Source organism: Hemitrygon akajei, chromosome 22 (assembly GCF_048418815.1).
Source record: "Hemitrygon akajei chromosome 22, sHemAka1.3, whole genome shotgun sequence".
In the NCBI taxonomy this organism is placed as follows: Eukaryota; Metazoa; Chordata; class Chondrichthyes; order Myliobatiformes; family Dasyatidae; genus Hemitrygon; species Hemitrygon akajei.
The window spans coordinates 23,028,579-23,056,119 of record NC_133145.1 but is presented as its reverse complement, the minus strand read 5'-3'; the positions used below and the strand labels follow the sequence as shown (position 1 = coordinate 23,056,119).

Genomic DNA, 27,541 nt, shown 5'->3' with positions numbered 1-27,541 from the left:
ATGGATGCTGCTTTTCTCTGGCAGTTGATGTCCTCAATGGTTGGGAGGATGTTACCCATGGTATACTGGGCCGAATCCACTATCTTTTTTAGGATTTTCCACTCAAAGGCATTGGTGTTCCCATACCAGGCTTTAAAGCAGCCAGTCAGCACACTTTCCACCACACATCTATAGAAGTATGCCAAGGAATATGATGATATGCTGAATGTCTGTAGATTCCTGAGGAAGCAGAGGGCCAATCGTGCTTTCTTTGCAATTTATATGATGGGTCCAGGACAGGTCCTCTGAGATAGTGATACTGACCATCTCCACCACTGATCCTTTGATTATTACTGGCTCATGGACCTCTGGTTTCCCTCTCCCGAAGTCCACAATTAGTTCCTTGACATTGAGTGAGAGGTTGTTGTCATTTTACTATTCAGCCGAATTTTCAGTCTCCCTCCTGTATGCTGATGCATCACCACCTTTGATACAGCCAACAACAGTGGTGTCATCAGAAAACATGTATATGGTGTTGGAGCTGTACTACCACATAGTCATAGGTGTAAAGCAAGTAGAGCAGAGTGCTGAATGCACATTAGTTTTGAGGGGATGATGGTGTTAAATGCTGAGCTGTAATCGATAAAGAGCATCCTGATGCATTCATCTTCGTTGTCCAGATGTTTCAGAATGTGTGAAGAACCAAAATGATGGCATCTGCTGTAAACCTGTTGCTTCAATAGGTGAATTGGAGCAGATCCAAGTTGCCACTCAGACAGGGTCTGATAGGCTTCCAACACCAGACTCTCAAAACATTTCATCACTGGATGTAAGTGCCACTGGGCAATGGTTACCATGATCTTCCTGGGCACCAGTACAGTTGAGGCCTGCTTAAAGCAGGGGGGTACCACACATTGCTGGAGTGAGAAGTTGAAGATATCCGTGAATACCCCAGGCTGTTCATCAGAACAGGTCTTCAGTGCTCGGCCAGTTAGACTGGATGCTTTCCTTTGATTCACTCTCTGAAGGTAGCCCACACATCATCTTCAGATACTGAGACCAAAGGATTTTTGAGAGACATGGGGGTGCGTGATGACTCCGTCCTGTTCTGGTGATCAAAGCAAGCATAGAAGGCATTGAGCTCAACTGGAAGCGAGCTCTGCCATCCCCTATGTCACAAGATTTAACTTTGTCGGAGGTAATGCCATTCAAGCCTGCCACAGCTGTCGAGCATCCCTTGCTAGTTCCAGTCTAGTCCAGAATCTACACTTCACCCGTGAGATCATACCTGCACCTCTTGTAGCATTCTTGATTTCCAGACTTGATGCCTCTGATCTGGCCCTCAGCAATTCTGGATTTCATTGTTCATCCAGGGCTTCTCAATGGGGAAAACCCTGAATGATTTTGTGGAGACACACTCATCCACATTTGTTTTAATAAAGTTTGTAATGACCCTGGTGTAGTCATTCATATCCTCAGATGAGTTCTTGAACATGGCCCAGTTCACTGACTCAAGACAATGTTGTAACCATTCCTCTGCCTCCATTGACCACCTCTTCGTTGCCTTGATCTCTTGAGCCTTGCTTTTTAGGCTCTGTCTGTATGCAGGTAGCAGGAGTACAGTGAAATGATCGGAGTTGCCAAAATGCAGTCTCAGGAAAGAATGATAGGCATTCCTGATCATAGTATAGCAGTGGTCTAGAGTGTCGGGACCTCTGGTGCTACAGGTTACGTGCTGATGATAATTGGGCAGGTTTTTCTTCAGACAGGCCTGGTTAACGTCACCGACTATAAATTGAGATGTGTTGGGATGGGCTGTTTCTTGCTTGCAGACATCGCGCAGATTCGCAAGTGCTTGCTTATAATTGACCAATGGTGGTATGTAAACTGCAATCGGGATCACACGTGAGAACTCCTGAGGCAAACGGAATAGTTTACATTTAATCATTAGCTGTTCTAAGTTGGGCACAATAAGTCAACGTAACCCCAACGTGGATAGACACAACTCAAGCACCATCTATAAATTTGCTGATGACAATATTGTTAGGAGAATTTCAGATCATAATGATGGAGGTATGCAGTATATTTTCCAAAAGCAGATTGTGGACTTCAGGAAGGGTAAGTCGAGGGAACACACACTAGCCCCTTGTGGTGGGATGAGAAGTGTAAAGGGTGAGCAGTTTCAAAACTCTGGTGTCGACATCTCTGAGGATCTACCCTGGGCCCAACATATAGAAACAATTACAAAGATGACACAACAGAGGCTATATGTAACGTAACACACACAAAATGCTGGTGGAACACAGCAGGCCATTTAGCATCTATAGCAGTGGTTCCCAACCTTTTTTTGGCCATGCCCCACCTAATCACCTCTAAAATCCTGATGCCCCCTGTGGTGATATATAATTCTTATTATTCAAAAAGTGAACTCCTATTCACCTGGAGGAAACCTAAAAGACCATTAACTTGGTTTAAACAAGCTTCCAAAGAACATGGCATTCATGAAAGAGAAAAATAAAAGAACCAAAGGACTGTTAAAGTTCTGAGGAAGAAATTACTAAGAAATTGTAAAAAAAAGAACATTAAGTGATATTAAAATAATAATAATAATAAATAAATAAATAAATAAATAAAACAATGCTGATTCGTTTCTACAGCATACAAAGACAGATACACCGTTTAAAAGAGATGACGCAATGTACACACCTTCACACCACCAAGAACCGAAAGCTACTGCAAAAAGCAGCATTGGCGCGACCTCGTACGAGTTTCTTACGCGTTTGGACTTGTTCATTCATTCCTTCCTACATCAGTCAATTCATTAATTTAATTATGAAAGCCATTTGATGGTTGTAATGATGGTGATACACTATATATACACAGTACATACGCAATTACACATGTACATGCACACAAGTATTTTTATGTATACATACTGTATATACACATATGTATTAACTCGCACACACACTCATACTCACATAGACTTACTAGAAAAAATTCACTGTTAATAACTCATTCTCGAATTGCCCCCCTTAAAAATCAAATTACCCTCCTGTGGGGTGTACGACCCACGTTGGGAACCACTGATCTATAGGGAGAAGTGCTGTCGACGTTTTGGGCCGAGACCCTTCATCAGGACTAACTGAAAGGAAAGATAATAAGAGATTTGAAAGTAGTGGGGGGAGGCGGAAACCTGAAATGATAGGGGGTGGGATGAAGCTGAGAGCTGGAAAGGTGATTGGCGAAAGGGATACAGAGCTGGAGAAGGGAAAGGATCATGGGACGGGAGGCCTCAGGAGAAAGAAAGGGGGAGGGGGGGGAGCACCAGAGGGAGATGGAGAACAGGCAGAATGATGGGCAGAAAGAGAGAGAAAAAAAAGGAGGGGGGAAAAAAACTAAATATATCAGGGATGGGGTAAGAAGGGGAGGAGGGGCATTAACGGAAGTTAGAGAAGTCAATGTTCATGCCATCAGGTTGGAAGCTACCCAGACGGAATATAAGGTGTTGTTCCTCCAACCTGAGTGTGGCTTCATCTTGACAGTAGAGGAGGCCATGGATAGACATATCAGAATGGGAATGGGACGTGGAATTAAAATGTGCGGCCACTGGGAGATCCTGCTTTCTCTGGCGGACAGAGTGTAGGTGTTCAGCAAAACGTTCTCCCAGTCTGCGTCGGGTCTCACCAATATATAAAAGGCCACACCGGGAGCACCGGATGCAGTATACCACACCAGCTGACTCACAGGTGAAGTGTCGCCTCACCTGGAAGGACTGTCTGGGGCCCTGAATGGTGGTGAGGGAGGAAGTGTAAGGGCAGGTGTAGCACTTGTTCCACTTACAAGGATGAGTGCCAGGAGGGAGATCGGTGGGAAGGGATGGGGGGGGGGGAGGGGGACAAATGGACAAGGGAGTGGCGTAGAGAGCAATCCCTGCGGAAAGCAGAAGTGGGGGGGGGAGGGAAAGGTATGCTTGGTAGTGAGATCCCGTTGGAGGTGGCGGAAGTTACGGAGAATTAAGAGGCTATATGTCAACAGGAGCTTGAGGAGAATTAGTATGTCACCAAAGACACTGGCAAATTTCTACGAAGTACTGTAGAGAGCCTTCTAACTGGTTGCATCACTGTTTCTATGGAAGGGCTGCCGCACAGAATGAGAAAAGCCTGCAGAGAATTGTAAACTCAGCCTTCTTCATCATGGGTGCTATCTTCCCCAGCCTCCAGGACACCTTCAAAAGACAATGCCTCAAAATGGTGGCATCCATCATGAAGGACTCCTGTCACCCAGGACGTTCCCCTGTCTCATCAAGGAGGAGATACAGGAGACTGAACAGCTTTTTCCCCTCTGCCATCGGATTTCTTAATGAACAATGAGCCCATGAACACTACCTCAGTATTTTCCATCTCTCTTTTTGCTCTTATTTATTTAAATTTTCATTTTATATATTTTTTTGTATTTCGTTGCACTGCTGCTGCAAAACAACAAACATATGCCAGTGATATTAAACCTGATTCTGAAACTCTGTAATTGTGAAGGTAGTTTGCCTGAAAATTACCCATCTGGTAAATTCTTGATCATGTTTGTGCCATTGGGAGAGAGAAAATGAAATACCACGTGGACCTCAGAGGTAAAGTAAAATGAGTGAAAACAACATATTGTGCAGGCTCCACCATTACCTAACAGATTGTGGGTATTGCTCTGGGGGCTGATCATTTAATCTTTCCTTTCCCAATGACCTACTTTTTTCTCTGCTGCCCCAGCTCACAGATCATGTCTGTCCCTTCTCTAACTCCACCTTCTATCCTTTCTTCATCTTGTCTGTTCCTCCTTAATGCTTTTTGTCGTTTCTTCACCCTCACCCCAGCTCTCTGCAGAAGACGGACTTCTTCATATGCTCAGTTGCTAAGGAGATGCTGGAATCCTCCAAGGGAGAGGGGTCTTTTGATGTGGGTGCACTATGAACTAGTAATAGTAGCAGAATTCTTCCTTAACATTATTGCCTGACACTTGTGCAGACTTAGGTACAGGTGTAATCAGGCCCTTGTGGAACTGAATGGGGAATTGATTATCTCAATCTATTAGTTTGTGCACAAAAGGGAGAAGAGCATCTTATCTAGCAATATCATGAGCAAAGATGAGCATCAATGGCAAGACAGGAAAACAGAAGATTAAAGCAATTAATTGTTGTTTGCAACATTCTGTTGTCATTATAGTGTAGAACAGGCATGTAAACAGATGCCAAGCAGCATACTGCATTCTTGGGAGAGCATCGCTGTATTTGTGATATAAATCATTAAAATGCTGTGGTTCCGATTCATTTATTTGCAAGACATTAAATCCACACTGCCATCTAGTGTGAACTAAGACAATAGCATAAACCTGCCACTCTGGCTATCTCCTCCATTTCTTTCCAGTCCAGACAAAGAGAACTCTCCATTTCTTCCATAGGTGTAGCATGACACGAGGCGAAGATAGAGATGGCAGCCAGTGCCTTTTTTCCCAGGGTGGCAGTAGTTAATGCAAGAGGAAATATTTTTGAGGTGGCTGGTGGTTGCATGAAAAACACTGCCAGGGGTTGTTTTAGAGGTAGTTACAATAGGGGCATTTAAGCGACTTAGATAGGCACATTGATGAATGAAAAAAGGAAGTCTATGTGGGAGGATAGGGTTAGATTGATCTTGGAGTAGGTTAAACCATTGTCACAACATCGTGGGTGAAAGGCCTGTACAGTATTACACTGATCTACAGCATATTGTTTGAGTTGCTGAGTTTCTCTGGCTCATTTGTGTGTTGCTTCCGATTTCCAGTATTTGCCACCTCTCGTGTCTCCATTTTTGCAAACAACATACTCTGTGCATTGACAATTATAATCATTCAAGTTCAGTGTAAAAGTTTCCTGACCTTGTTGAGCCAAAATGACTGTACTCTTGATAATTGAGCTTCATTGAAGCTGGAAGTTTTCCTGCCTGAACCCCATCATTCTTAGCATTTATTTTACACTCAGAAGATTTGCATCTTGTGGTACAACCCTCTGAGGCCATAGTGTTATTTCTTTCACTTCCAGGAATTTGACATCATCTGAGTTGAGTAAAACAATATTCAATATACACATGATTTTTTTTCAGCTACTGGTTGGCACAGGTCAAAGTAAATTTAATTTCAAAGTACACGTCTGTCACCATATGTAACCCTGAAATTTATTTTCTTGTGGGCAATCACAGTAAATACAAGAAACGCAATAGAATTAAGGAAAGACTACATCCACTAGGACAGACAACAACCAATGTGTGTAAAAAAAACTACAAACTGTGCAAATGCAAAAAAAAGAAAAAAGTAAGAGTAAGAATAGATAAAGTATCCTTTTGCCATAATACCTTGGTCCAAATGCTCTGGGAAATTTACAAATAAAAATAAAAATTGAAATGACAGATTTTAGAAAACACTATGCATACTCGTCCACACTTAGATTAAGGAGCAGATCAAACTACCTAGGACAGAAGGAAGAAGAGGGATAACAGACATAAAAAAATTACACAACAGCAGATAAAACTTCTAAGGATATGTTTTCATTAAGAAAAACAGGATTCAGCACTCCACACAATCATATACCATTCTGATAAATGGTGCACATCACTAAACCTAAATGAAAGCACAGCCCAGAAAAATGGAGAAATTATCGTTATTGAGAAAAAGTTAACGAACGGAAGAGCATAACCCTCCATGGAAAACATCCCCGTAATCTGAACAAGGAAGTGTCAGGTGCCTCGCACAGAGTTGGGGACCTCTTCCCAGAAACAGAAGGGTTCCTTTTGGGAATACAGGACCAGGTGGTTAACACAGAAAAAAAAATCAAAAATAAATAATAAAAGACCAAAAAAATTCAAGATGATAAATGCAGAACGTGCCAAGAGAAATCAGAAACAATTCAAGGTATTAAAGGATCCTGCAGCAGTTTAACTCAATCTGATTAGATAGGAGGCACAATGAAATGGAAAACATCATTCACCAAAATCTTGCTTTAAAATGTAAACTCATAAAAGATCCCATATCTTACTATAAATACAAGCCTGATCCAATTTTAGAGACACAGTCCTAAAAATTATATTATGACTGATCCATTATTATAGATAGGATAAGCCAAAACAACAGTCCGGATATAATATTATAGGATAAACAAGCAAGAAGAACTTACTAAATACATATAGCCATTCCAAGCATACATAATGTACAGAAATCAATAAGCGAAAAGCACCAGGAATATGCTGAATTAAAATAGGAAAATGAAAAACTAGGGAACAAGAGCAGGGTATGTATTGTCCTAACAGTAATTTCTATAACTGGTGTCATCCCAAAATCACTACACAACAGCATTAAACAATTAGGTCTGCATAGTAATATTCATGTAAGTTTCTAGGTAACCACAAAATTCTAGAGGGAGAATAACTATTATTGAACCTGAGGCTCTTGTACTTCTTTTCCCATGGCAGTAGTAAGAGAACATGGATGGTGGACATCCTTGAAGATGGATGTTGCTTTCCTGTGACAGCACTCTTTACAGATGTACTCAGTGGTCGGGAGGACTTTGTCCGTGAAGGACTGAGCTGTAGCCACCACTATTTGTAAGCTTTTCTGTACAAGAGCATTGACTTTTCCATACCAGCCCAACATGTGATTAGTTAATATAATCTCCATCACGTACCTGTAGGAGTTTGTCAAAGTTTAGATAACATGCTGAATGCTTGCAAGCTTCTGAGAAAGCAGGGGTGCTGCTGTGCTTTCTTTTTAATGCCACTCAGACGCTGGACCCAGGAATATTCCTCTGAAATGCCAACACTGAGGGATTTAAAGTTGCTGATCCTCTCCACTTCTGATTCCCCCAATGAGGACTGTCTCGTGGACCTCCGGTTTCTTTCTGAAGTCAATAATCATCTCCTTGATCCTGCTGACTTTGAATGAGAGGTTGTTGTTGTGGCAGCACTCGGCCAGATTATCAATCTCTCTCCTGTATTCTGATTCATCACCACCTTTGATTCAGTCAACAACACTGGTGTCATCGGCAAACCTAAATGAGGCACTGGAGCTGTGCTTAGTCTCACATTCATAAGAAAAAAGCAAGTAGAGCAGCAGGCTAACACACAGCCTTGTGGCATACCTGTACTAATGGAGGTTGTGGAGGAAATGTTGTTGCCAACCCAAACTGACCGGTATTGGCAAGCCAGGAAAATGAGGATGCAGTTGTTCAGAGAGGAATTGAGGCCAAAGACTTGGAATTGTTTAGTTATTGATTAGTTTTTAGCGGATAATAGTATTGAACGCCAAGCTGTAGTCAATGAAGAGCATCCTGATGTAAGCGTCTTTGCTGTCTAGATGTTCCAGGATTGAGTGAAGAGCTAACACTGTTGACCTGTTGTGTTTGTAGGCAAATTAGAGTGGATCCAGGTCATTTCTCCGATAGGGGCTGATCTGCTTCATCACCTGCAAGATTTGTGGAATTTGATCCAGTTGGTGCTTGATCAATGGATCAATTCTTATTTCCATTGGCAGCACCCAACAATTTCAGCAGGGTGGACGCCTAGCCTCACTGCCTTATCCCCCTTCCTCTACCTAAATTTACTGTCGGCTGGTATTGAGGTATTGCTATGGAGAAGTTTTAATATATGGCAAGAAAAGTATTTTGTGTTATTGTGCATGAAATTCCTTCACTTGAAGTTGAAAGAAAAGTGTAACAGAAAATACTAAATCCCCTTCTCATTCTCTCTATCCCTCTATACCCTAAGCTGAGCCTTGTGTATACTTGTGACTGCCAGGGTTCAGTGTGCTAATGAGCTGATTAGGCATGACTTCTGTTGATTGAATTCTTCTGAATTCTGATACAGTAGTCTACTGGGATGCAGTCTCACTGGGTTTCCACCCAGCCTTGGATCACCTGGACAATAATAATACCATATTGTTGATTGACTACAACTCAGCATTCAACACAATCATACTCTCATTTCTAATTAACAACCAAAACCTGGGCCTCTGTACCTCCCTCTGCAACTAGATTGTTGACTTCTTCACAGGAAGACCACGGTCTGTGCAGATCAGAAATAACATCCCTCTTGCTGACAATGAACACTGGTGCACCTTAAGGATTCATGCTTAGCCCACTACTCTGCTCCCTGTATGCTCACAATTGTGTGGCGAGGCACAATTCAAATGCCATCTATAAATTTGCCGACAATGCAACTATTATTGGCAGAAATTCAGATGGTGATGAGGAGGTATTCATGAGTGAGATAGGTCAACTGGTTGAGGGGTGTCGCAGAAACAATCTTGCACTCAAAGTCGGTAAGGCCAAGGGTTTGACTTCAGGAAGGGGAAGTTGAGTGAATACATACCAGTCCTCATCAAGGGATCGAAGTGGTGTGGAGTTTCCAGTTCCTGGGTGTCAATGTCTCTGAGGATCTATCCTGTGCTCAACATATTGATGCAGTTACAAAGAAGGCACAGCAGTGACTATTTTTCATTAAGAGTTTGAGGAGACTTTGGTATGTCAACAATGATACTTGCAAATTTCTACAGATGTACAATTGAGAGCACCCTAACCATTTGGTATGGAGGCTCCAATGCAAGGCATCAGAAAAAGCTGCAGAAAGTTGGAAACTCAGTCAGTTCCATCAAGGGCACTAGCCTCCCCAGCAATCTAGGACACCTTCAAAAGACGATACCTCAAAAAGGCAGCATCCGTCACTAAGCACCCCAAACACTCAGGACATGCCCATTTCTCATTGCTCCCATCAAAGAGGAGGTACAGAAACCTGAAGACACACACTCAACATATCAGGAACAGCTTCCCCTCCACCATCAGATTTCTGAATGGAGAATGATATCTTTCCCCTCTTTGCCAGCAATATTAAACCAGATTCTTATTCTGATTCAACTTCTGCTGATCCCTGACTGCAACACCTCGCCCAAGTGGATGAGAGCCCTGCCTTGAAGATCACTGAGATAACTCTCAGTTTCTATGATTGTGGGACATAATGTCTCCTGTGCCACTAGCCTGCACAACTCCCCAACCCCATTAATGGTAAAGTTGACACCTATCAGAATCAGGCTTTTTTTAATCACTGTCTTTTCTGGCATGAAATCTGTTGTGGCTGCGGTATAGTGGAAAGCTAGAAACTTACTATAAACTATAAAATAAGCAAAAGTGCGAAATGTTCTACAGGTGTTACTCCATTTCAAACTGAAACTGACTTTTCACTTTACTCCATGGATGCTGCATGACCCATTAAGTTCCTCAGCTCTCTGTGCAAGAGCTCTGTCTTCTGGCTCTTAGTGTGCAAACTGCATCTTCTATGTGTCTCCATTCACCCAGCATTCCTTTGATTTGTGTGGATGGACTAGAAGTCTGCTGACCAGTTTAGATGTTGGGCAGATGGTGGTGTTGCTGAGGCATGGCTGAATGCCTCAAGTATGCCCTGTTTTAGCCTCTTCATCAAGTCCATTGGCTGAGTCCAATCTTGCTGGGATTGATATGCATGGAAATTGAAAGGGAAAAGGGAATGTTATTTTGTTTTACTATAATATTTTCAAAACATTCTAATGGTTTTAAGTGCTTTTACTTTTTAAAACATTTTATTTCAATAGGTTCTTAAATGTCCTTGACATTCAGAATTTGTTAAGAACTTTACAATCGGAATGAGATGGCAAGAGGGGAAAGATTTAATAGTGAATTGAGGAACAATTTTTCACACAGAAGGTGGCAGGTATATGGAATGTGCTGCCAGAGGAAGTGGTAGAGGAGAATATAATGATAATGTTTAAAAGATATTCAGGCAATACATGGGTGGGGAAGGTTTAGAGCAGGGGTTCCCAACTTTTTTTATAGGATGGACCCTTACTGTTAACTGAGGGATTTGGGAACCCTTGGTTTAGAGTGATATGGTCCAAACAAAGTGAAGTGGGACTAGCTTAAAGTAGACAACTTTATTGGCATGGATGAGTTGGACCAAGTGATCTCTGATCTTGTGCTGTGTAAATCTTTCCCAGACTTGCCTTGTGCTGGAGGCATTCTGTTGGGGCTAAGGGTAGAGGGAAGTCTTTATTTTGTGCCATCTAAAGACAAGTGACCTACTGGACTCAAGACAGATGACTCTGGTGATTCCATCTACTGGGTAGAGTCCAGCACAATTGGTCCATTACACAGGACAACAAGTTTTCCCAGAAGTGTTGCTTCCTCACAATTTTTTTTGTTTATGATAGACCGCTTGATGCTGAACACAAATATAATTTCAGGCTACTTGTAGGAATTTGGAGAAACAAAAAAAACTCATTGAATATAATGCGTTTAATTGGATAATGATGCTAACACTGCGCAGTAGTTCAATTAAGCTAAAAACGCTACTGATTTTAGTTTGTGCTCGGTGTCTGAGGCTTCTCTCTTAAGTGTTCAACAATAATCAAACAGCACTGATGGATTCCAGTTGTCCTAATACTGGTTCTCCATGGCTGCAATGTCCTGGTGAAACCATTCTCCGTGCTCATTCACTGACAGTGCCAGGATTTGCAAGGAAGAAGTCTAAATGGCAATGCAGAAATTAATCTTTAGTAACATGTTGCTCATCATGGTTTTGTATGCTTGAAGCATATTGTCAACCAGCTGCATGTAGTTTGGTGCTCTGGAGTTGCCAAGAAAAATTTCAGCAACATTCTCAAGTGTCTTCCAGACGATCTTCTCTGGTCCCACATGTTCTTCAAATTGCCTGTCATTGATGAACTGTTTGATTTGTGGACCAACAAAAATGGCATCTTTAATCTTGTCATCAGTTATTTCGGGAAACATCTGTCTCAAATATTGAAATTTGTCATGGAAATTTATAGCCTTTCTAAAACCTGTCCTGCCATGTGGCACCCCACCACCCCCTCCCCCGCCTAAGTATGCCTAAGCATGCCTGGACAAGATAGAAAACTTTTCAGCTTACATTGTGGGCAACATTTTAATTGACAAATTATGAATTGAGGGTAATAAGTACAGGTATAGGATTTTTTAAAAATAGTGCATGATAGGGAAATTTCATAGTGATTTTCATGATCAGCAGCCTAGAAATCCATAGGATATACCTAAAAGTCTTCAGAAAGCATATCTTTGTTGTCCAGTGTTGTATAGAATTTGTAATTGTAAATTATAATAGTTACAAAATGGGGAGATGCTGGGCACCCTTGGACCTGCAGCATTGTGCAGAGAGAAACAGGAGTTCACATTTAACAGTGGCAAAGTTTAATGAAGGTCATGTGATAAACCCATTGTTAAAATGTAAATGATGTTTACTCTTTTAACCCAGCACTTCATGCCATTTCTGATTTCAGGTGATGAACTGATGCGCTGTGTAGACCTGTACAACCAAACCCAATCAAAATGGTTTGAAGAGATGGTCACGACAACTCTGGTGAGTAAGAATCAATCAAGCAGCCCCATACCATGTAAACATCAATCAGTTTTACTGTTCATGTAATAAAACTACAATTCAAATGATTGGGAAAACACTCTTTTCCTCAGGTCATCTTACTATATGTTCTTCAGAGGAATCCTTGATATTCAGAGATAAAAAAAATAAAAATGTTATGGTACATTCATGGAGAGCTGAAAAAATCAGATAATAATCTTGAGATTGTGGAAATAGCACAAGTGATTTTCCCCAGTTTGAGATAATCAGTCTCAATCTGAATGTTAATGGAGTAATTTTGATTTTGATTTTGGGTAAGTATCTGCATATGTGGTTAACAACCAATGCCCAGGGTGATGCTTGGTTCCTGAGGACAATTAGCTGACCTGTATTACCTCATTGGGGGTAATGGCTATTTGAGGAACAGTTACTGCTCGAACAATACTTGGCAAGCAATTGCAAAAGAGCAAGTGAGGGAGAAGTTAATGAAAACATAATAGATAAACTGTAATAAATTTTTCTTCCCCTTGTATCCAACTTGAGTTTGCTGGTGACTTAAGAGGTGTATTTCATGATTGGAAACTCTTTCAATAAAACACATCTCATGCAACACGTCTCAACAAGGCCATCACTTTTGAAGTGCTATTATTACAGAGGCCATACTGTGCAAAAGTAATGCATGATCAAATGATTAGATTTTGGTAGCATTCAATTGGCATATGACTTGATTGCCTCCTTTAAATAGTGCATCGGGTTCATTTGCATCCAAATGACTAAACAGGAATAGCCTCGGTGTAAGGTTTCATTTCAAGCTCTGCTTCTGGCAAAGATGTGGAGCTGGAGCATCAATCATATTTCATTTCCAACTCTGTGGAGTAGGGCTAGAATCCATAACTTCTAGATTCAGATACAAGATCATCATGACCTAGGCAAGCAACATGGTTAGGCCTAGGCTTTATGCATCTCTGTGGAATGTAGTTCTTGGCTGAGAGGATTATCTTAATGACATTTTCCTGGTGAGTTAGGCAGCGATCCATTTAGATTAGATTGACCTTTCTTCTCTATGTTTAATGATTTTGTTTCTTTTCAGGCCTTCCATTTCTTCCAGTTGCTAACACATCCTTCCTTTGTATGTTAGGCTATTCCTTGTCTTTTTACAATCGCCAGAATGTAATTCAAACCTCTGATTTCATTTAGGCCGGGATGATCCTCTTTCCTTCCCAGGACCTCCCAGCTTGTCAACCTCAGTGATTTAGAGAGATTTTGACTGCATTTAGCCCCTGGGGTGCATACCAACTATAATCTCACCCAATTAAGATCTATACAACTAATTATAATAAGGACAAAGGAGCTGATATTTTTCAGAGGCTGTATATACATAGTATGCCTTAATTTGGGGGTAAAGTCTGTATGTTTATTGCTTTTTTTTTTGGATGGCCTTTAAACTATTTAGTCCAGAATTTAAGTACTGAGTCCTGAATACAGGAAAGGACCTGGTTCAGTTAACTCTTTGATGTTAGGCTACCAGGACATCTGAGTTGGGTGTGTATTCTAATAAAATTTGGGGTTAGGACAGGCCACATCATGCTGGTATGGCTCAGTACTTTATCCAGGTCAGGCTGACTTGCTTCGGATCGTGTTCTTGGCAAACATTTGATGGAATGTTTTCAAAGAGTTTAAATAGCATCTATGATGAGATTGTTATAGTTTTCACGATTCCGATCTGGGGGTATAGTCGGTTATAGTGCTTTTTTGTTTCAAAAATATGCTTATTCATAATTACAGGAAATATAAACATTACTTCGCTTTCTTTACCTTCCCACATTCTTTTGCAAAGCGTCAATGCCGTTTATGCCATCACTTTAAGCCCTCAGTGCCCTGTAGCTTTGGAACGCTACTCTGTGTCCTTCATGCATCTTCCTTTGGTGCATTAATTCAGCACTGATACAGGCATACTGGCCCACTGCAACTGTACCCACCGTTATGTATATCAGAGCAGATCCCTCTTGCCCACATCGACTCCACATACCTCTAAGCCTTGCTCATGCTCATTCAGTTACCTGTCCAGGTGCCTCTCAAATGTTGTTACTGTTCCTGCCTCTGGCAGCTCATTCCAGGTACCTGCTACTCTTCGTATAATGACTTTATTAGCAATGGAAACAAATTCCTATCCTATCCAATGTATGCCTCTCACAATTTTATACACCTCCATTGTGCCACCTCTCACTACCTTATGCTCCAATGAAAAAAAGACCCAGCCTTTCCAGTCCCTCCTTATTATTCAAACTCTCCAATCCAGGTAACATCTCTGTGAATTTTCCCCTCTCACTCCAGATTAATTGCACCTTTTTGTGGAGTGCGCAGTCCGAGCTCCGTGAAATGCTCCTAACCCACTGTATACAAGTTATAACATGGCATCCCTGTCTTGGACTCAGTCACCTTGCTCGATGAAGGTGTGTGTGCCATATGCAGGCTTCACCATCTACATTCAGTGAACTATCTACTTCTATCCCCAGCTCTCCCTGTTTAACGACATAAGGTCCTCCCATTCACAATGTATGTTCTGCTCTGCTTGAACTTCCCAAAGTACATCAATTTGCACTTGTCTAAGTTAAATTCCATCTCCCATTCCAATGCCCACTATCCCAGTTGATCAATATCATATTGTAACTTAAACAACCTTCACTGTCCATCATAACACCAATTTTGATGGTCCATTAGACTACTTAGCCTATCAGACATTCTACACTTCCTGTCCTGTCCCTGTCTGTTAAACTTTCTTGCTTTATAGTTACTTATTTTCTTCATCCATGCTCTCAGCTGAACTCTTGCACCTTGGACTGTGTTATTTTGCAGCATTCACCTGTTGATGTCACCTCACACTGGATGGTCCTTAGATGTGTTGAGCTTTAATTTAATTTGCAACTAGAATTTAAGAACCTAGTACTCTCGCAATGGTTGCATGGGCTGGACTGCTGCCAATTTTAGTGTATTGGCTAGTATCTGTAATCTACCATTTACCTGCACCTTTAATATCTGCAGAGATATTTTATAACTCACAAGTAAGAAAAAGCAGAACAATTGGTCTGACTTAAAAATTTTATAATACAGGGAATAAGGAACCAAAAAGAAGTCTCTTAACAGAATCAATTTTTAGAAATGGTCAAAGCCAATCAATTACCTTTAAAAAATATTCCTTCCTCTTCAGCAAAGTGAATGAGTCATGTATGCATGTGACAACACACTCCAAAGGGATAGGTGCTGTTTGGATTTGAACACAACTTCCTCTGTCATTTCCGAGGTTGTGTTTTATGGTGCATAGCTGCCTAATGTGTTAGTTACTGGTGACTGACTGGATTCTGTTGATTTTTTTTGGAGAAGAATTGTCAATCTACATCCTGAAGAAACATATTGAAATCAGAAAAAAACTACGGATTTAAGAAATTAATGTTGTGCCTCTGACTAGTTGGGACGGTGGGCGAGGGCAGTGCGTTTGTAGCCTGTATGGATTGTAACAAGTTATGTGACAAAGTGATAGCCTGGTCAAAATGGTAGAAGTTCATGGGGTCCAGAGGCAAACTGGGTCTAAAACTGCCCAAGTGGCAGAAAACAAGGTTGTGACTGGAAGACATGCCTAGTGGGATTTCACAGGATTCTCCACTCTGTCCCATGCTCTCTGTCATATAAGTTAATGATTTAGACTTAAATGTGGAGAGAATATTTCCTGTGGTGGGGGAGTATTAAGACCAGAGCACATTGTCTCAGAATAGAGGGATATCAATTTAGAACGGAGATGAGGAAGAAATTCTTTAGCCAGAGAGTGGTGAATCTGTAGAACTCGTTGCCACAGGCCACTGTGGAGGCCAAGTCATTGGGTATATTTAAGGTAGCAGTTGAGATTCTTGATTGGTCAGGGCATGAAGGGATACAGGGGATCGGGGCTGAGAGGGAAAATGGATCAGCCATGATGAAATGGCGGAGCAGATTCATGGTCTAATTCAACTACTCTTCCTTATGGTCTAGATGTAGATGGCATGTTAAAGAAGTTTGCAGATGATACAAAAATGGGGAACTTAGCAGACTGTGACGAGTGAAGCTGAAGGAAGATGTAGGTGCTCTGATTAGTCAAGCAGAAAAATGGGAAATGGATTTCAATCTGGAATTGTGTGAGATGATGGGCTGGGGTGGCGCGCAGTAAGACAATGAAATGCACTGTGAGTGGGAGGGTGCAAAGAAGTGTCAACATCTAAAAATCCTCGAAGGTAGTAAGACAGGTCAATTAAGTAGTTGAAAAGCTATATGATATGCTTTATTCTTTAAACGAGATCCAGAATATAAGAGAAGGGAGACAAATATTTGAACTGCATAGAGCTCCAGTAAACAGGAGTTTCTGCTCATTGCTCTACAGGAAATGTGATTAATTTGACAAGACTGAAGAGAAAATTTACAAGTACCTATATTGCAAAGGCTGTAAATGAGGAGTGCAGTGGAACAGAGAGATCTAGGAATAACAGTGCATAGTTCCCTGAAGGTGGAGTCTCATGTGGATAGGGTGGTGAAGAAGGCTTTTGGAACGCTGGCCTTTATAAATCAGAGCATTGAGTACAAAAGTTGGGAGGTAATGTTAAAATTGTACAAGGCATTGGTAAGGCCAAATTTGGAATATTGTGTACAGTTCTGGTCACCGAATTATAGGAAAGATATCAATAAATTAGAGAGAGTGCAGAGACGATTTAGTAGGATGTTACCTGGGTTTCAGCACTTAAGTTACAGAGAAAGGTTGAACAAGTTAGGTCTCTATTCATTGGAGCATAGAAGGTTGAGGGGGGATTTGATCGAGGTATTTAAAATTTTGAGAGGGATAGATAGAGTTGACGTGAATAGGCTGTTTCCATTGAGAGTAGGGGAGATTCAAACGAGAGGACATGATTTGAGAGTTAGGGGGCAAAAGTTTAAGGGAAACACGAGGGGGTATTTCTTTACTCAGAGAGTGATAGCTGTGTGGAATGAGCTTCCTGTAGAAGTAGTAGAGGCCAGTTCAGTTGTGTCATTTAAGGTAAAATTGGATAGGTATATGGACAGGAAAGGAGTGGAGGGTTATGGGCTGAGTGCGGGTAGGTGGGACTAGGTGAGATTAAGAGTTCGGCACGGACTAGGAGGGCCAGAATGGCCTGTTTCCGTGCTGTGATTGTTATATGGTTATATGGTAAATTCTAGATTGTTCTGGAGCAGAGGAAGCATAGAGCAGGGAAGAAGGATGTTATAACCCTTTGCTGAGGAGGTGGTGAGAGTCAAAAACCAGAGGGTATTAGTTTTAAAGTAATTGCTTAAATGGTGGTCAGGGTCTTCAACTTGTTGCTTGGTAGATGCAGGAACAGTCACCATGCTTAAAAGGAAATGTGCCTGAAGAACTATGACCTGCCGATGGCTGGGTAGGACAGCCTAGATGTGAAGGCAAATGATCTTCTATGTCATAGGTTTTCAGTAATTTAATGTTTGGCGCAGCTGTCCGTAGTTTGAGATATTCTGCCTTGGATCTGTGGGAGGAGATGATTCCACAGTGCAATTTCAGACTAGTGGGTACTCCCTGGTGTCCTGTTCAATCTATCCTGTTCATCCAGTGAAAATTAAAACAAAACTGTCTGACTGTCATTTCTTTATTCTGTCTGGAACCTTGTATTGTGTGACGTGAGTCCTGTAACTCATGCTTCAGAAGAGGGACATGCAAAATGTACGTCTTTGTTGTTACGGGCTTTGAGGAACCTCTGCAACCATTGAAGATATGACTGCATAAAGATTCAAAAGTACTCTTCACACTGGCAATGCAACTTGCACTGATAAATCTATTTTTAGATGATCATTTTCTGTTTGTGCAGCATGCATTTGATAATTCTGAATTATCTATGGTCAGTGGATAATTATTTGTGATGCAACAAATGGTAATGTTAAATAAAAAGCATTTTTTTAAAATCAGTTCCTGTTTTGAGTTCAGGAGAGCGGCTAATGGTGTGCTTTTCACATCTGTTTCCTGTTAGGAAGATGGTGAGCTCACAAAGTGCTTCTGCAGTAGTTGCAAAGGTTAAATGAATAATTAAACCTGACTTTATCTTTCTTGTACAGACTAAAATTCTGTGCTTTAACCAGGGATATGCCAGATAGCCCTTTTGCTATTAGTAGAGTGCTGCCAGCAGACAGGCCTTCAGATGAATCTTGTTTACTCCCATCTTTGGAAAAAGAGGCTGTGAAAATGTTTATCAAAACCTGGAAGCAACCTCCTGTAGTCTGAAGAAAAATTGGCAAAAAAAGATGTTTTGTGTTTGCAAATCAAGGATTCTACTCAATAACAGGTCAAATAGATTCAAGCATAGCAGAACAAATCTGTTGATTTGCCTATTTGGAAGTTTCTCAGGTGTAAACCAGGCAGTACAGAGGTAATTTTAATCATTCCTGTTGGAGGGAAACTGCTGGTTTGATTGGCTTAGATTGATACATCATCAGAATACTGTCCTTCGACTTTGATGGACAGTTCAAAGAAGGCCACCAGCTTGATCCTGCGTTTTCGCAAAGAGCCCTTAATATTTTATTTCAATGGCAATTTTTTTTGTACATCAAGCTTGCAAATGTTTCCAATGAATTATTAATAAAGGAGACATTTACCCTTTACTTGAGCATTAAACATATCAAACCATGAAGTAATGTAGCTTGAGGGGCCATGAGTCTCACACATGAACTGTCTCCCTTGGGTGGCATTTCCTCCCAAGGTGATGGCAGAGATCATGTGATCTTTTAAATGCTCATTCAGATGAATGAATGTATGATATAATGAAAGATAACTGTATGAATGAGACTACACAAAGAGTGGGATTTCATGAAATGCTTCATGTTGTTCAGGGCAACAATGGATTGGTAAAGGTAAGCTGAGTATTAGAAGGTTTCTGTTGATCTATTGCCTTTCTCCAGCTTTAATGACTTCTTTATCCAGAACGCAGTTAGAAACCTAGAAGTCAGAATGTGGAATTCATGATCTGTCGAAGCAGCTGAGACAAATAATAGTTGTATTTAAGGAGAAACCATGGCCAAGAAAAGATGGAAGCATCTTCTGGTAGGATTAGATAGGGTGGGTTGAGAGAAGTCTGAGAACAGTGGCCTATGTCATTTGAGTTAAACCGTCCATTTTATTTGTGATGTGAATTCTTGATAGTCTTTTCACTTTGTTGGAGTAAAGTCATGGGGAAAACAGGCCATGCAGAATTATTTCCATCAAGAGTAATATTCAAAGCTTTGAACCATTCCAATTTCTGAAACAAACAAGGATCTTATTTAATGTAAATGTTAATAGACAATTGTGTTGTTTAGGGTGCTGACAGTAATATTTCTCTTTATATTTGATTTTCCAGGAGCTGGAGAGGTTGGAGGTTGAAAGGATTGAAATGATTCGGCAACACCTCTGTCAATACACACAACTTCGCCATGAGACAGACATGTTCAACCAAAGTGTAAGAAAAACTTTATCTCAATGGCACTACTGGGAAATATTTGCACAGAAAAGTCTCTGTCAATCTTTTATTATTTTTAAAATGTAAAGAAGTGTTTAGAGTTTGAGTGAGTGCTTTATGGCAGAGTTACTTCACTGTACAAGGATGTGCTGGCAATGCAGAAATGCAGGGCAGCACTGAATTGGAATAGCCTATCTGCTTGTTCAAAAGCTTTGGCCATTCTTCACTGTTCACCCTCTAAAGTACGGTTTCCCAACCTGGGGTCCATGGACCCCTTGCTTACTGATATCGGACCATGGCATAAAGAAGGTTGGGAACACCTGCTTTTCAGAACTTGATCTATACGTTGTTTCCACTGCTTCCTTAGGTAAGATTATTTAAATATGATTTCTAGAAGAGACCAACTTCTTTGGCAATTTTCTTCCCCTGTATATTTTAAAACTATTGGAGCTAGCTACTGGCACATCAGACTTCTCACGATTTGTGTCACTTTTTCAATAGATTATTGAATTGACTGCGTTACTTTTCTCACAGGCGATATACAGCTGGATATGTGAAATAGTTCATTGTTACTCTGATTGTCCAAGCAACTTGTTTTCAAATTTGGGGACATAAACGTCTCTGTTCATTACCCATGCCTAACTAACTTGAGAAGGTGGGAATCGGTGACCACCCTGCACTGGTGCAGCTAAGCTACAGTGCCGGTGGGTGGGGAATTTGAGAAGCCTAGCAGCAATGTGTTGTTAAGTCTTGAGCGTGTCTGAATTTTAGGAGAAGTGAAGGTGTTTTAATGTACCTTCTCCACCCATGCCTACCCACTCCTACCCCACTACATGGTGGGGGTGGGAGGGTTGAAGATTGGGAGGTGCTGTTGAAGTGGCTGGTGCGAGCAATAGTGATGGAGTTGGGAGATGGCTGACACTGTAGCCTTAGCAATGATGGTGGTGGAGTAAATAAAGGTTTTATGTAAACCCTCCCCCCCACCTTCACCATTGCCCATCCCCTTTTCCCTCTGTCACCTCATCTCCTTGTCTGCCCATCGCCTCCCTTTAGTGCTCCTCCCCCATTTTATTTCTTCCCTGGCCTTCTGTCCCTTCCTAATGGATTCCCCCTTCTCCAGCCCTGTATCTTCCCAGATCTTTACGTCACACCTCCCGCTCGGAGTTTCACTTGGCACCTTGTGTTTCTCCCTCCCCTTCCCCCACCTTTTAAACCTACTCCTCATCTTTTTCTCTCCAGTCCCGCTGAAAGGTCTCGGCCCAAAATGTCAACTCTGCTCTTTCCCATAGATGCTGCCTGGCCTGCGGAGTTCCTCCAGCATTTTGTGTGTGTCGCTTGGATTTCCAGCGTCTGCAGATTTTCTCCTATTTGTGAAATGTTTTAAGTAACAGATGAGCTGCTCGAGTGGTGGCAGCCCATTTTACTGTTGTAGTGCAGTAGTGGTGGAGAGACTGAAAGAAAAGGTTTGCCAGTTAAATAGGCTTCTTTCTTTTGTTTTGGTCTTAAGTTCAAAGTAAATTTATTATCAAAGTGCAAAAATGCCACCATATACAACCTTGAGATTTATTTTCTTGCGAACGTACTCAATAAAAGCATCATAGAATAATAACCATAATAGAACCAATCGAAGATCGCACAAGCTTCTTGAGTGTTAGTGGAGCTCCATCAGGAGGAGAGGACTCCATCAGGCTCCTGCCATGTGCTTTGTTGATGGTGGAAAGGCCTCGGGGTCTTGGAAGGTGTGTCAGTTGGCACAGGAGTCGTACTCTGTGATCTGCTGTTGGAGATATGTATGTAACCGGTCCACTTGGGCTTCTGGTTAATCGTAATCCTCAGAAAATTGATAATGGGGTCTCAGCAATGCTAATGATATTAGTGACGGAGTAAGACCCTTCAGCCCAGCTCATCCATGCCAACCATCTTGGCCACCAAGCTAGTCCCATTTGCCCATGTTTGGTCCATATCACTGTAAACCCCTCCTCTGCATGAACTAAAGTTATTTTAGGTGTTGTTCTTGTACTTGCCTCAATCATTTTTCCAGGGAGCTCATTTTATATTTGCATCAGCCTCTGCATGAAGAGATTTCCCCTCAGGACTATTTCACTCTTACCATAAACCTATGCCTTCTATTTTTTAGCTCCCATTTCCTGGAAGTAAGGCTATGTGTCTTCACTTTCTCCATGCCTTTAAGATCGTTTATCACCTCTATAAGGTTGTTCCTTAAGTCTCCCACATTCCGACCACTCACTTTAACTCAGGCTCTTGAGTAGTGGCAGCAGCCTCATAGATCTTCTCTGTCCTCTTTCCAGTTTAGTGATGCATTTCCTATGATAGGGCAACCAAAACTGTTCGCAATAAGATTGAGTGTCAAGGATAGGTGATCGAAAACTTTGTGGCATAACATTTAATCTCACTTAGCGATCCATGCTTGGATGCTGTTTTGGTCTTGCTGCGTGCGGGTAAGGACCGCTTCATTCGCTAGGGAATCAAACATGGATGATTTAATTCCTTGAGATAAATACGCAAGAAATAAGGAATTGGTGTAAGTCACAGGGCCCCTCATGCCTGCCCTGCCATTCAGTATGATCATTACTAATCTACCTTAGGCCTCAACTCTTCATCTGTGGCAAATCCACAAATTCATAAATTTCCCCAAGTTCATAAACTTCCCCCATCTTTAATTTAAAAAACATGTGTTCTTTAAGTAGCAGCAGTGATCTAGTCTCCATTTGAAATTCTGTAGTTTCACCATCTTCTGCAAAAAAGCAATTACTACCATCCTCAAGGAATACTGTCTCATTTGAGACTGTTCCATTAGTGGAAATATCTCAATATCTACCTTGTCACCTCCATCCCCAAGGAGACTCTTGCATGTTTCCATATGATCACCCTCTTTTGTTTGAACTCAGAAGAATGCAGATGCAACTTCTTTAGCCATTCGTCATAAGGTGATTCAAACAGTGTGAGAGAGGGGACTTGGTGGAAGTAGAGTTGGAGCAGATACGTGCAGATAAAACAATACCTGACAAGTTGGCATCTTTTAAAAGAAAGTTAGTAAAAGCTCATCCAGCATGTGCCTGGGTGCAAGGTAGTGTTGGCAAATCTAGGGAACTTTGGATGAAGGCTTTTAATGAAGTCCTGCATCATAGGCTGGTTCTGGACATTACTGGCAGGGGAGCTCATGTGTGCTGAGCTGGTCTGCCGTCTTGACCACACCCTGACCCCTGGCGTTGCCTGGCCAGCACTCCTTTCTCTTTTGCCTTCGATCTCAGATCTGATGTGGTGACCAGCTGAATTGAAGCGTATTATTAAGCAGAGGATTCCCTCAGTAACTGCAAGTGAAGAGGGAAGAACCCAGTGCCGAATCTCCAGCCACCTGGCAGTTGCGGGAACTGTGGCGTATAGAAGACCTCCTTTCTCCGACGACACTCAAAGGGCCCAAGTCCTTCTGATCAAGGCCTAGCCTTGAGATAGTTTTAGGCCGTTAGAGGCCCCTGGCTCATTGGGTAGAGTCTCCTCAAAGTCAAGTTGCTTTAGAGTCAAGATGAATTGACCAATTGGATCCAAAAATTGGTTTGTTGTTAGAAGTAAGGGGTAATTGGTGAATGAATGATTGGGTGCTAATGACCATTGATGAGCAGTAGGACCATGGGATTCATATCCATGGTTCCTAAAAATGGCAGGGAGGTTAAGGAAGTTTTTCGGAGGTCAGAGAATAGAATCTATAACACCAGATTGGATTGCATTTGGAGTACTGTGTGCGGTGCTAGCCGCCACACTATAGGATGTGGTTATGCTGGAGAAAGGGCAAAGCAGATTCACCAGAATGTGGTCTAGATTGGAGGTCTGTGGGTAAGATGGAAGAGGCTGGGATTATTTTCCGGGAAGCAATGGAGGCTGGCTGCTACGCCATGCTACTGGGACAGAATGTGCTTGGGATGAGCAGCTTGACACATTGTTTGTGGGGTATGCTTCAGTCAATATCACCGCATCGGTCTGAGGGATATCACTGCCATTTAAATCGGACTTGCAGTATCAGTGGTATGAGAAGTGACCTTATTATATCCAAATTCAATTGTCCAGGTTGATGCTAGTCTGCTGGTTTGGTCTATTTTTTTTCTGTTTTAATATAGTGAAAATGTAAGAACTGAGTGGCTTCTAGGCTATTTGAGAGTGCATGTGAGAGTCAACCATTCTCTCGTCACATAGAGGCCAGACTGAGTAAGGGCGACTGATCGCTCCACAAAGGATGTTAGTGAACGAGATGGATGTTTATGATGGTGGACATCATTACTGCGTCTCTTTCATTGCAGATTATCTACTCATTTTCAATTCTATGTCAGGTTTGAATCCAGGATGAATGTTAGTCCCTGCTTTTGACTTACAACCTGGTATCTAATCACTGCACCATCACCATATTCACTCAAACACATGGCTTTTAATGTAGAAGGAGCTGTAAGCAAGCATGCTCGAGGCAGAATGACAGCTCTTTCCAGTGTTCGCTATCTTGTTTGATTGCTGGTTATCAGATAATTGAGGATGAAAGACTGCAGGAGGTTACATGGGCAACCACAGTGTTGTCAGATGTAGACAACTCATACCTTAATTAGGCTTTTAAATCAATTATGAATGTCGTTGATCTGTTCACCTTCAGTTCGGTGCCACCTACGCTGTTTCATCAACGGCTGGGCTCAGTGCATTTACAGCTCTTACACCACATTGCCAGAAGCAGCTCATAAGATTTCTATTGCCAGTTTCTAAATGCCTAACTAGATAGTTTCATTTTACATATGTTGAAGATGTCATTAACACCTTAATTTAGTCTCCAGAGTCAGTTCCACAAGGGTAGGATGTAGATCTATATCTGGCCATTACCAGGCAGTCAGCTTCCTGAAACTACTTTGCTGTTTGATAAGTGTGGAAACATTTTGATTTTCCCCTTGCGGTTGTGAAACTTAAGTGCGGCAGCTGGCTCCTTACAACTTGGGCCTGTTTACTTCAGGGTGTCAGATTCTTCAGCTGAGAGAGAAACTTAGTTGAAGCTGAAAATAGGCTTATGGTATGCCAAAAAAGCCGCTGATATTCTGTAAGCTTAAAGCCTGGCTGTTCTGGTGTGGTGCAGGAGAATCAGAGGTGGGGTGAGGTACTGTTGGATATGGTGTCTTTCTAACTATGCTGGGTCACTTCCAGTCATCTAGACTTTGTGCACGAGAGCATTGATCTGACTTCCAGCACTGGAGTGATTCTGGTCGCATTTCAGCATACATAACGATGTGCGCGCCGGATGGTGTTAACTTGGGTGAGGCTCACAGCCTTTGTGCTCTTGAATATCAGCTTGTCCAGTGTGACCTCAATTCAATGGGATCCTGGGTTTGCTACCTCTATTATCTGTTACTTGCAGATGTCTTAATTTGAAAAGATGTGTAAGATGCTAGTGGATGTGAATAAAACAACGCTTTAGAACATCAACACACACAAAATGCTGGTAGAACACAGCAGGCCAGGCAGCATCTATAGGGAGAAGCACTGTCGACGTTTCGGACCGAGACCCTTCGTCAGGACTAACTGAAAGGAAAGATAGTAAGAGATTTGAAAGTAGTGGAGGGAGGGGGAAATGCGAAATGATAGGAGAAGACCGGAGGGGGTGGGATGAAGCTAAGAGCTGGAAAAGTGATTGGCGAAAGTGATACAGAGCTGGAGAAGGGAAAGGATCATGGGACGGGAGGCCTCGGGAGAAAGAAAGGGGGGGGGGAGCACCAGAGGGAGATGGAGAACAGGCAAACAACTAAATATGTCAGGGATGGGGTAAGAAGGGGAGGAGGGGCATTAACGGAAGTTAGAGAAGTCAATGTTCATGCCATCAGGTTGGAGGCTACCCAGCCGGTATATAAGGTGTTGTTCCTCCAACCTGAGTTTGGATTAATTTTGACAATAGAGGAGGCCATGGATAGACATATCAGAATGGGAATGGGACGTGGAATTAAAATGTGTGGCCACTGGGAGATCCTGCTTTTTCTGGCGGACCGAGCGTAGGTGTTCCACGAAACGGTCTCCCAGTCTGCGTCGGGTCTCACCAATATATAAAAGGCCACACCGGGAGCACCGGACACAGTATACCACACCAGCCGACTCACAGGTGAAGTGTCGCCTCACCTGGAAGGACTGTCTGGGGCCCTGAATGGTGTTGACCGAGGAAGTGTAAGGGCAGGTGTAGCACTTGTTCCGTTTACAAGGATAAGTGCCAGGAGGGAGATCGGTGGGAAGGGATGGGGGGGGACGAGTGGACAAGGGAGTCGCGTAGGGAGCGATCCTTGTGAAAAGCAGAAAGGTGGGGGAGGGAAAAATGTGTTTGGTAGTGGGATCCCGTTGGAGGTGGCGGAAGTTATGGAGAATTATATGTTGGACCTAGAGACTGGTGGGGTGGTAGGTAAGGACAAGGGGAACCCTATCCCGAGTGGGGTGGCGGGTGGATGGGGTGAGGGTAGATGTGCGGGAAATGGGAGAGATGCGTTTGAGAGCAGAGTTGATGGTGGACAAAGGGAATCCCCTTTGTTTAAAAAAGGAAGACGTCTCCTTCATCCTGGAAAGAAAAGCCTCATCCTGAGAGCAGATGTGGCGGAGACGGAGGAATTGTGAGAAGGGGATAGCCTTTTTGCAAGAGACAGGGTGGGAAGAGGAATAGTCCAGGTAGCTGTGAGAGTCTGTAGGTTTATAGTAGATATCAGTAGATAGGCCGTCTCCAGAGATGGAGACAGAAAGATCAAGAAAGGGGAAGGAGGTGTCGGAAATGGACCAGGTAAATTTGAGGGCAGGGTGAAAGTTGGAGGCAAAGTTAATGAAGTCGACGAACTCAGCATGCGTGCAAGAGGCAGCGCCAATGCAGTCATCAATGTAGTGAAGGAAAAGAGGGGGATGGATACCGATATAGCCTTGGAACATGGACTGTTCCACAAAGCCAACAAAAAGGCAGGCATAACTGGGACCCATGCGGGTGCCCATGGCTACACCCTTGGTTTGGAGGAAGTGGGAGGAGCCAAAGGAGAAATTATTGAGAGTAAGAACTAATTCCGTTAGACGGAGGAGAGTGGTGGTAGAGGGGATTTGGTTAGGTCTGGAATCCAAACAAAACCGAAGAGCTTCGAGACCATCTCGGTGGGGGATGGAGGTATATAGGGACTGGATGTCCATGGTGAAAATAAGATGGAGGGGGCCAGGGAACTTAAAATCATTGAAAAAATTCAAAGCATGAGAAGTGTCACGAACATAGGTGGGAAGAGATTGAACAAGGGGGGATAAGACAGTGTCAAGGTATGCAGAAATGAGTTCATTGGGGCAGGAGCAAGCTGAGACAGTAGGTCTACCTGGACAGGCAGGTTTGTGGATCTTGGGTAGGAGGTAGAAACGGGAAGTGCGGGGTGTGGGAACTATGAGGTTTGTAACAGTGGATGGCAGATCCCCAGAGCTAATAAGGTTGGTGATGGTATTGGAGACAATGGCCTGGTGCTCCTTAGTGGGATCATGATCAAGGGGTAAATAAGAGGTGTTATCAGAGAGTTGTCGCTGTGCCTCGGCCAGGTAGAGGTCAGTATGCCAGACAACAACAGCTCCCCCCTTATCGGCAGGTTTTACAGTGAGGTT

General features: G+C 42.4%; 1 protein-coding gene across 4 annotated transcripts in view; it reads left to right on the top strand.

Moving 5' to 3' along the window:
• The window catches only part of gas7b (growth arrest-specific 7b), a 491,997-nt gene that overhangs the window by 456,020 nt on the left and 8,436 nt on the right, over positions 1-27,541 (top strand). For all 4 annotated transcript variants that reach the window (XM_073025845.1, XM_073025847.1, XM_073025848.1 and 1 more), the window contains 2 exons: positions 12,331-12,410; positions 19,805-19,903. In XM_073025845.1, coding sequence (XP_072881946.1) covers positions 12,331-12,410; positions 19,805-19,903 — 179 coding nt within the window. The remainder of the gene's footprint in view (positions 1-12,330; positions 12,411-19,804; positions 19,904-27,541) is intronic.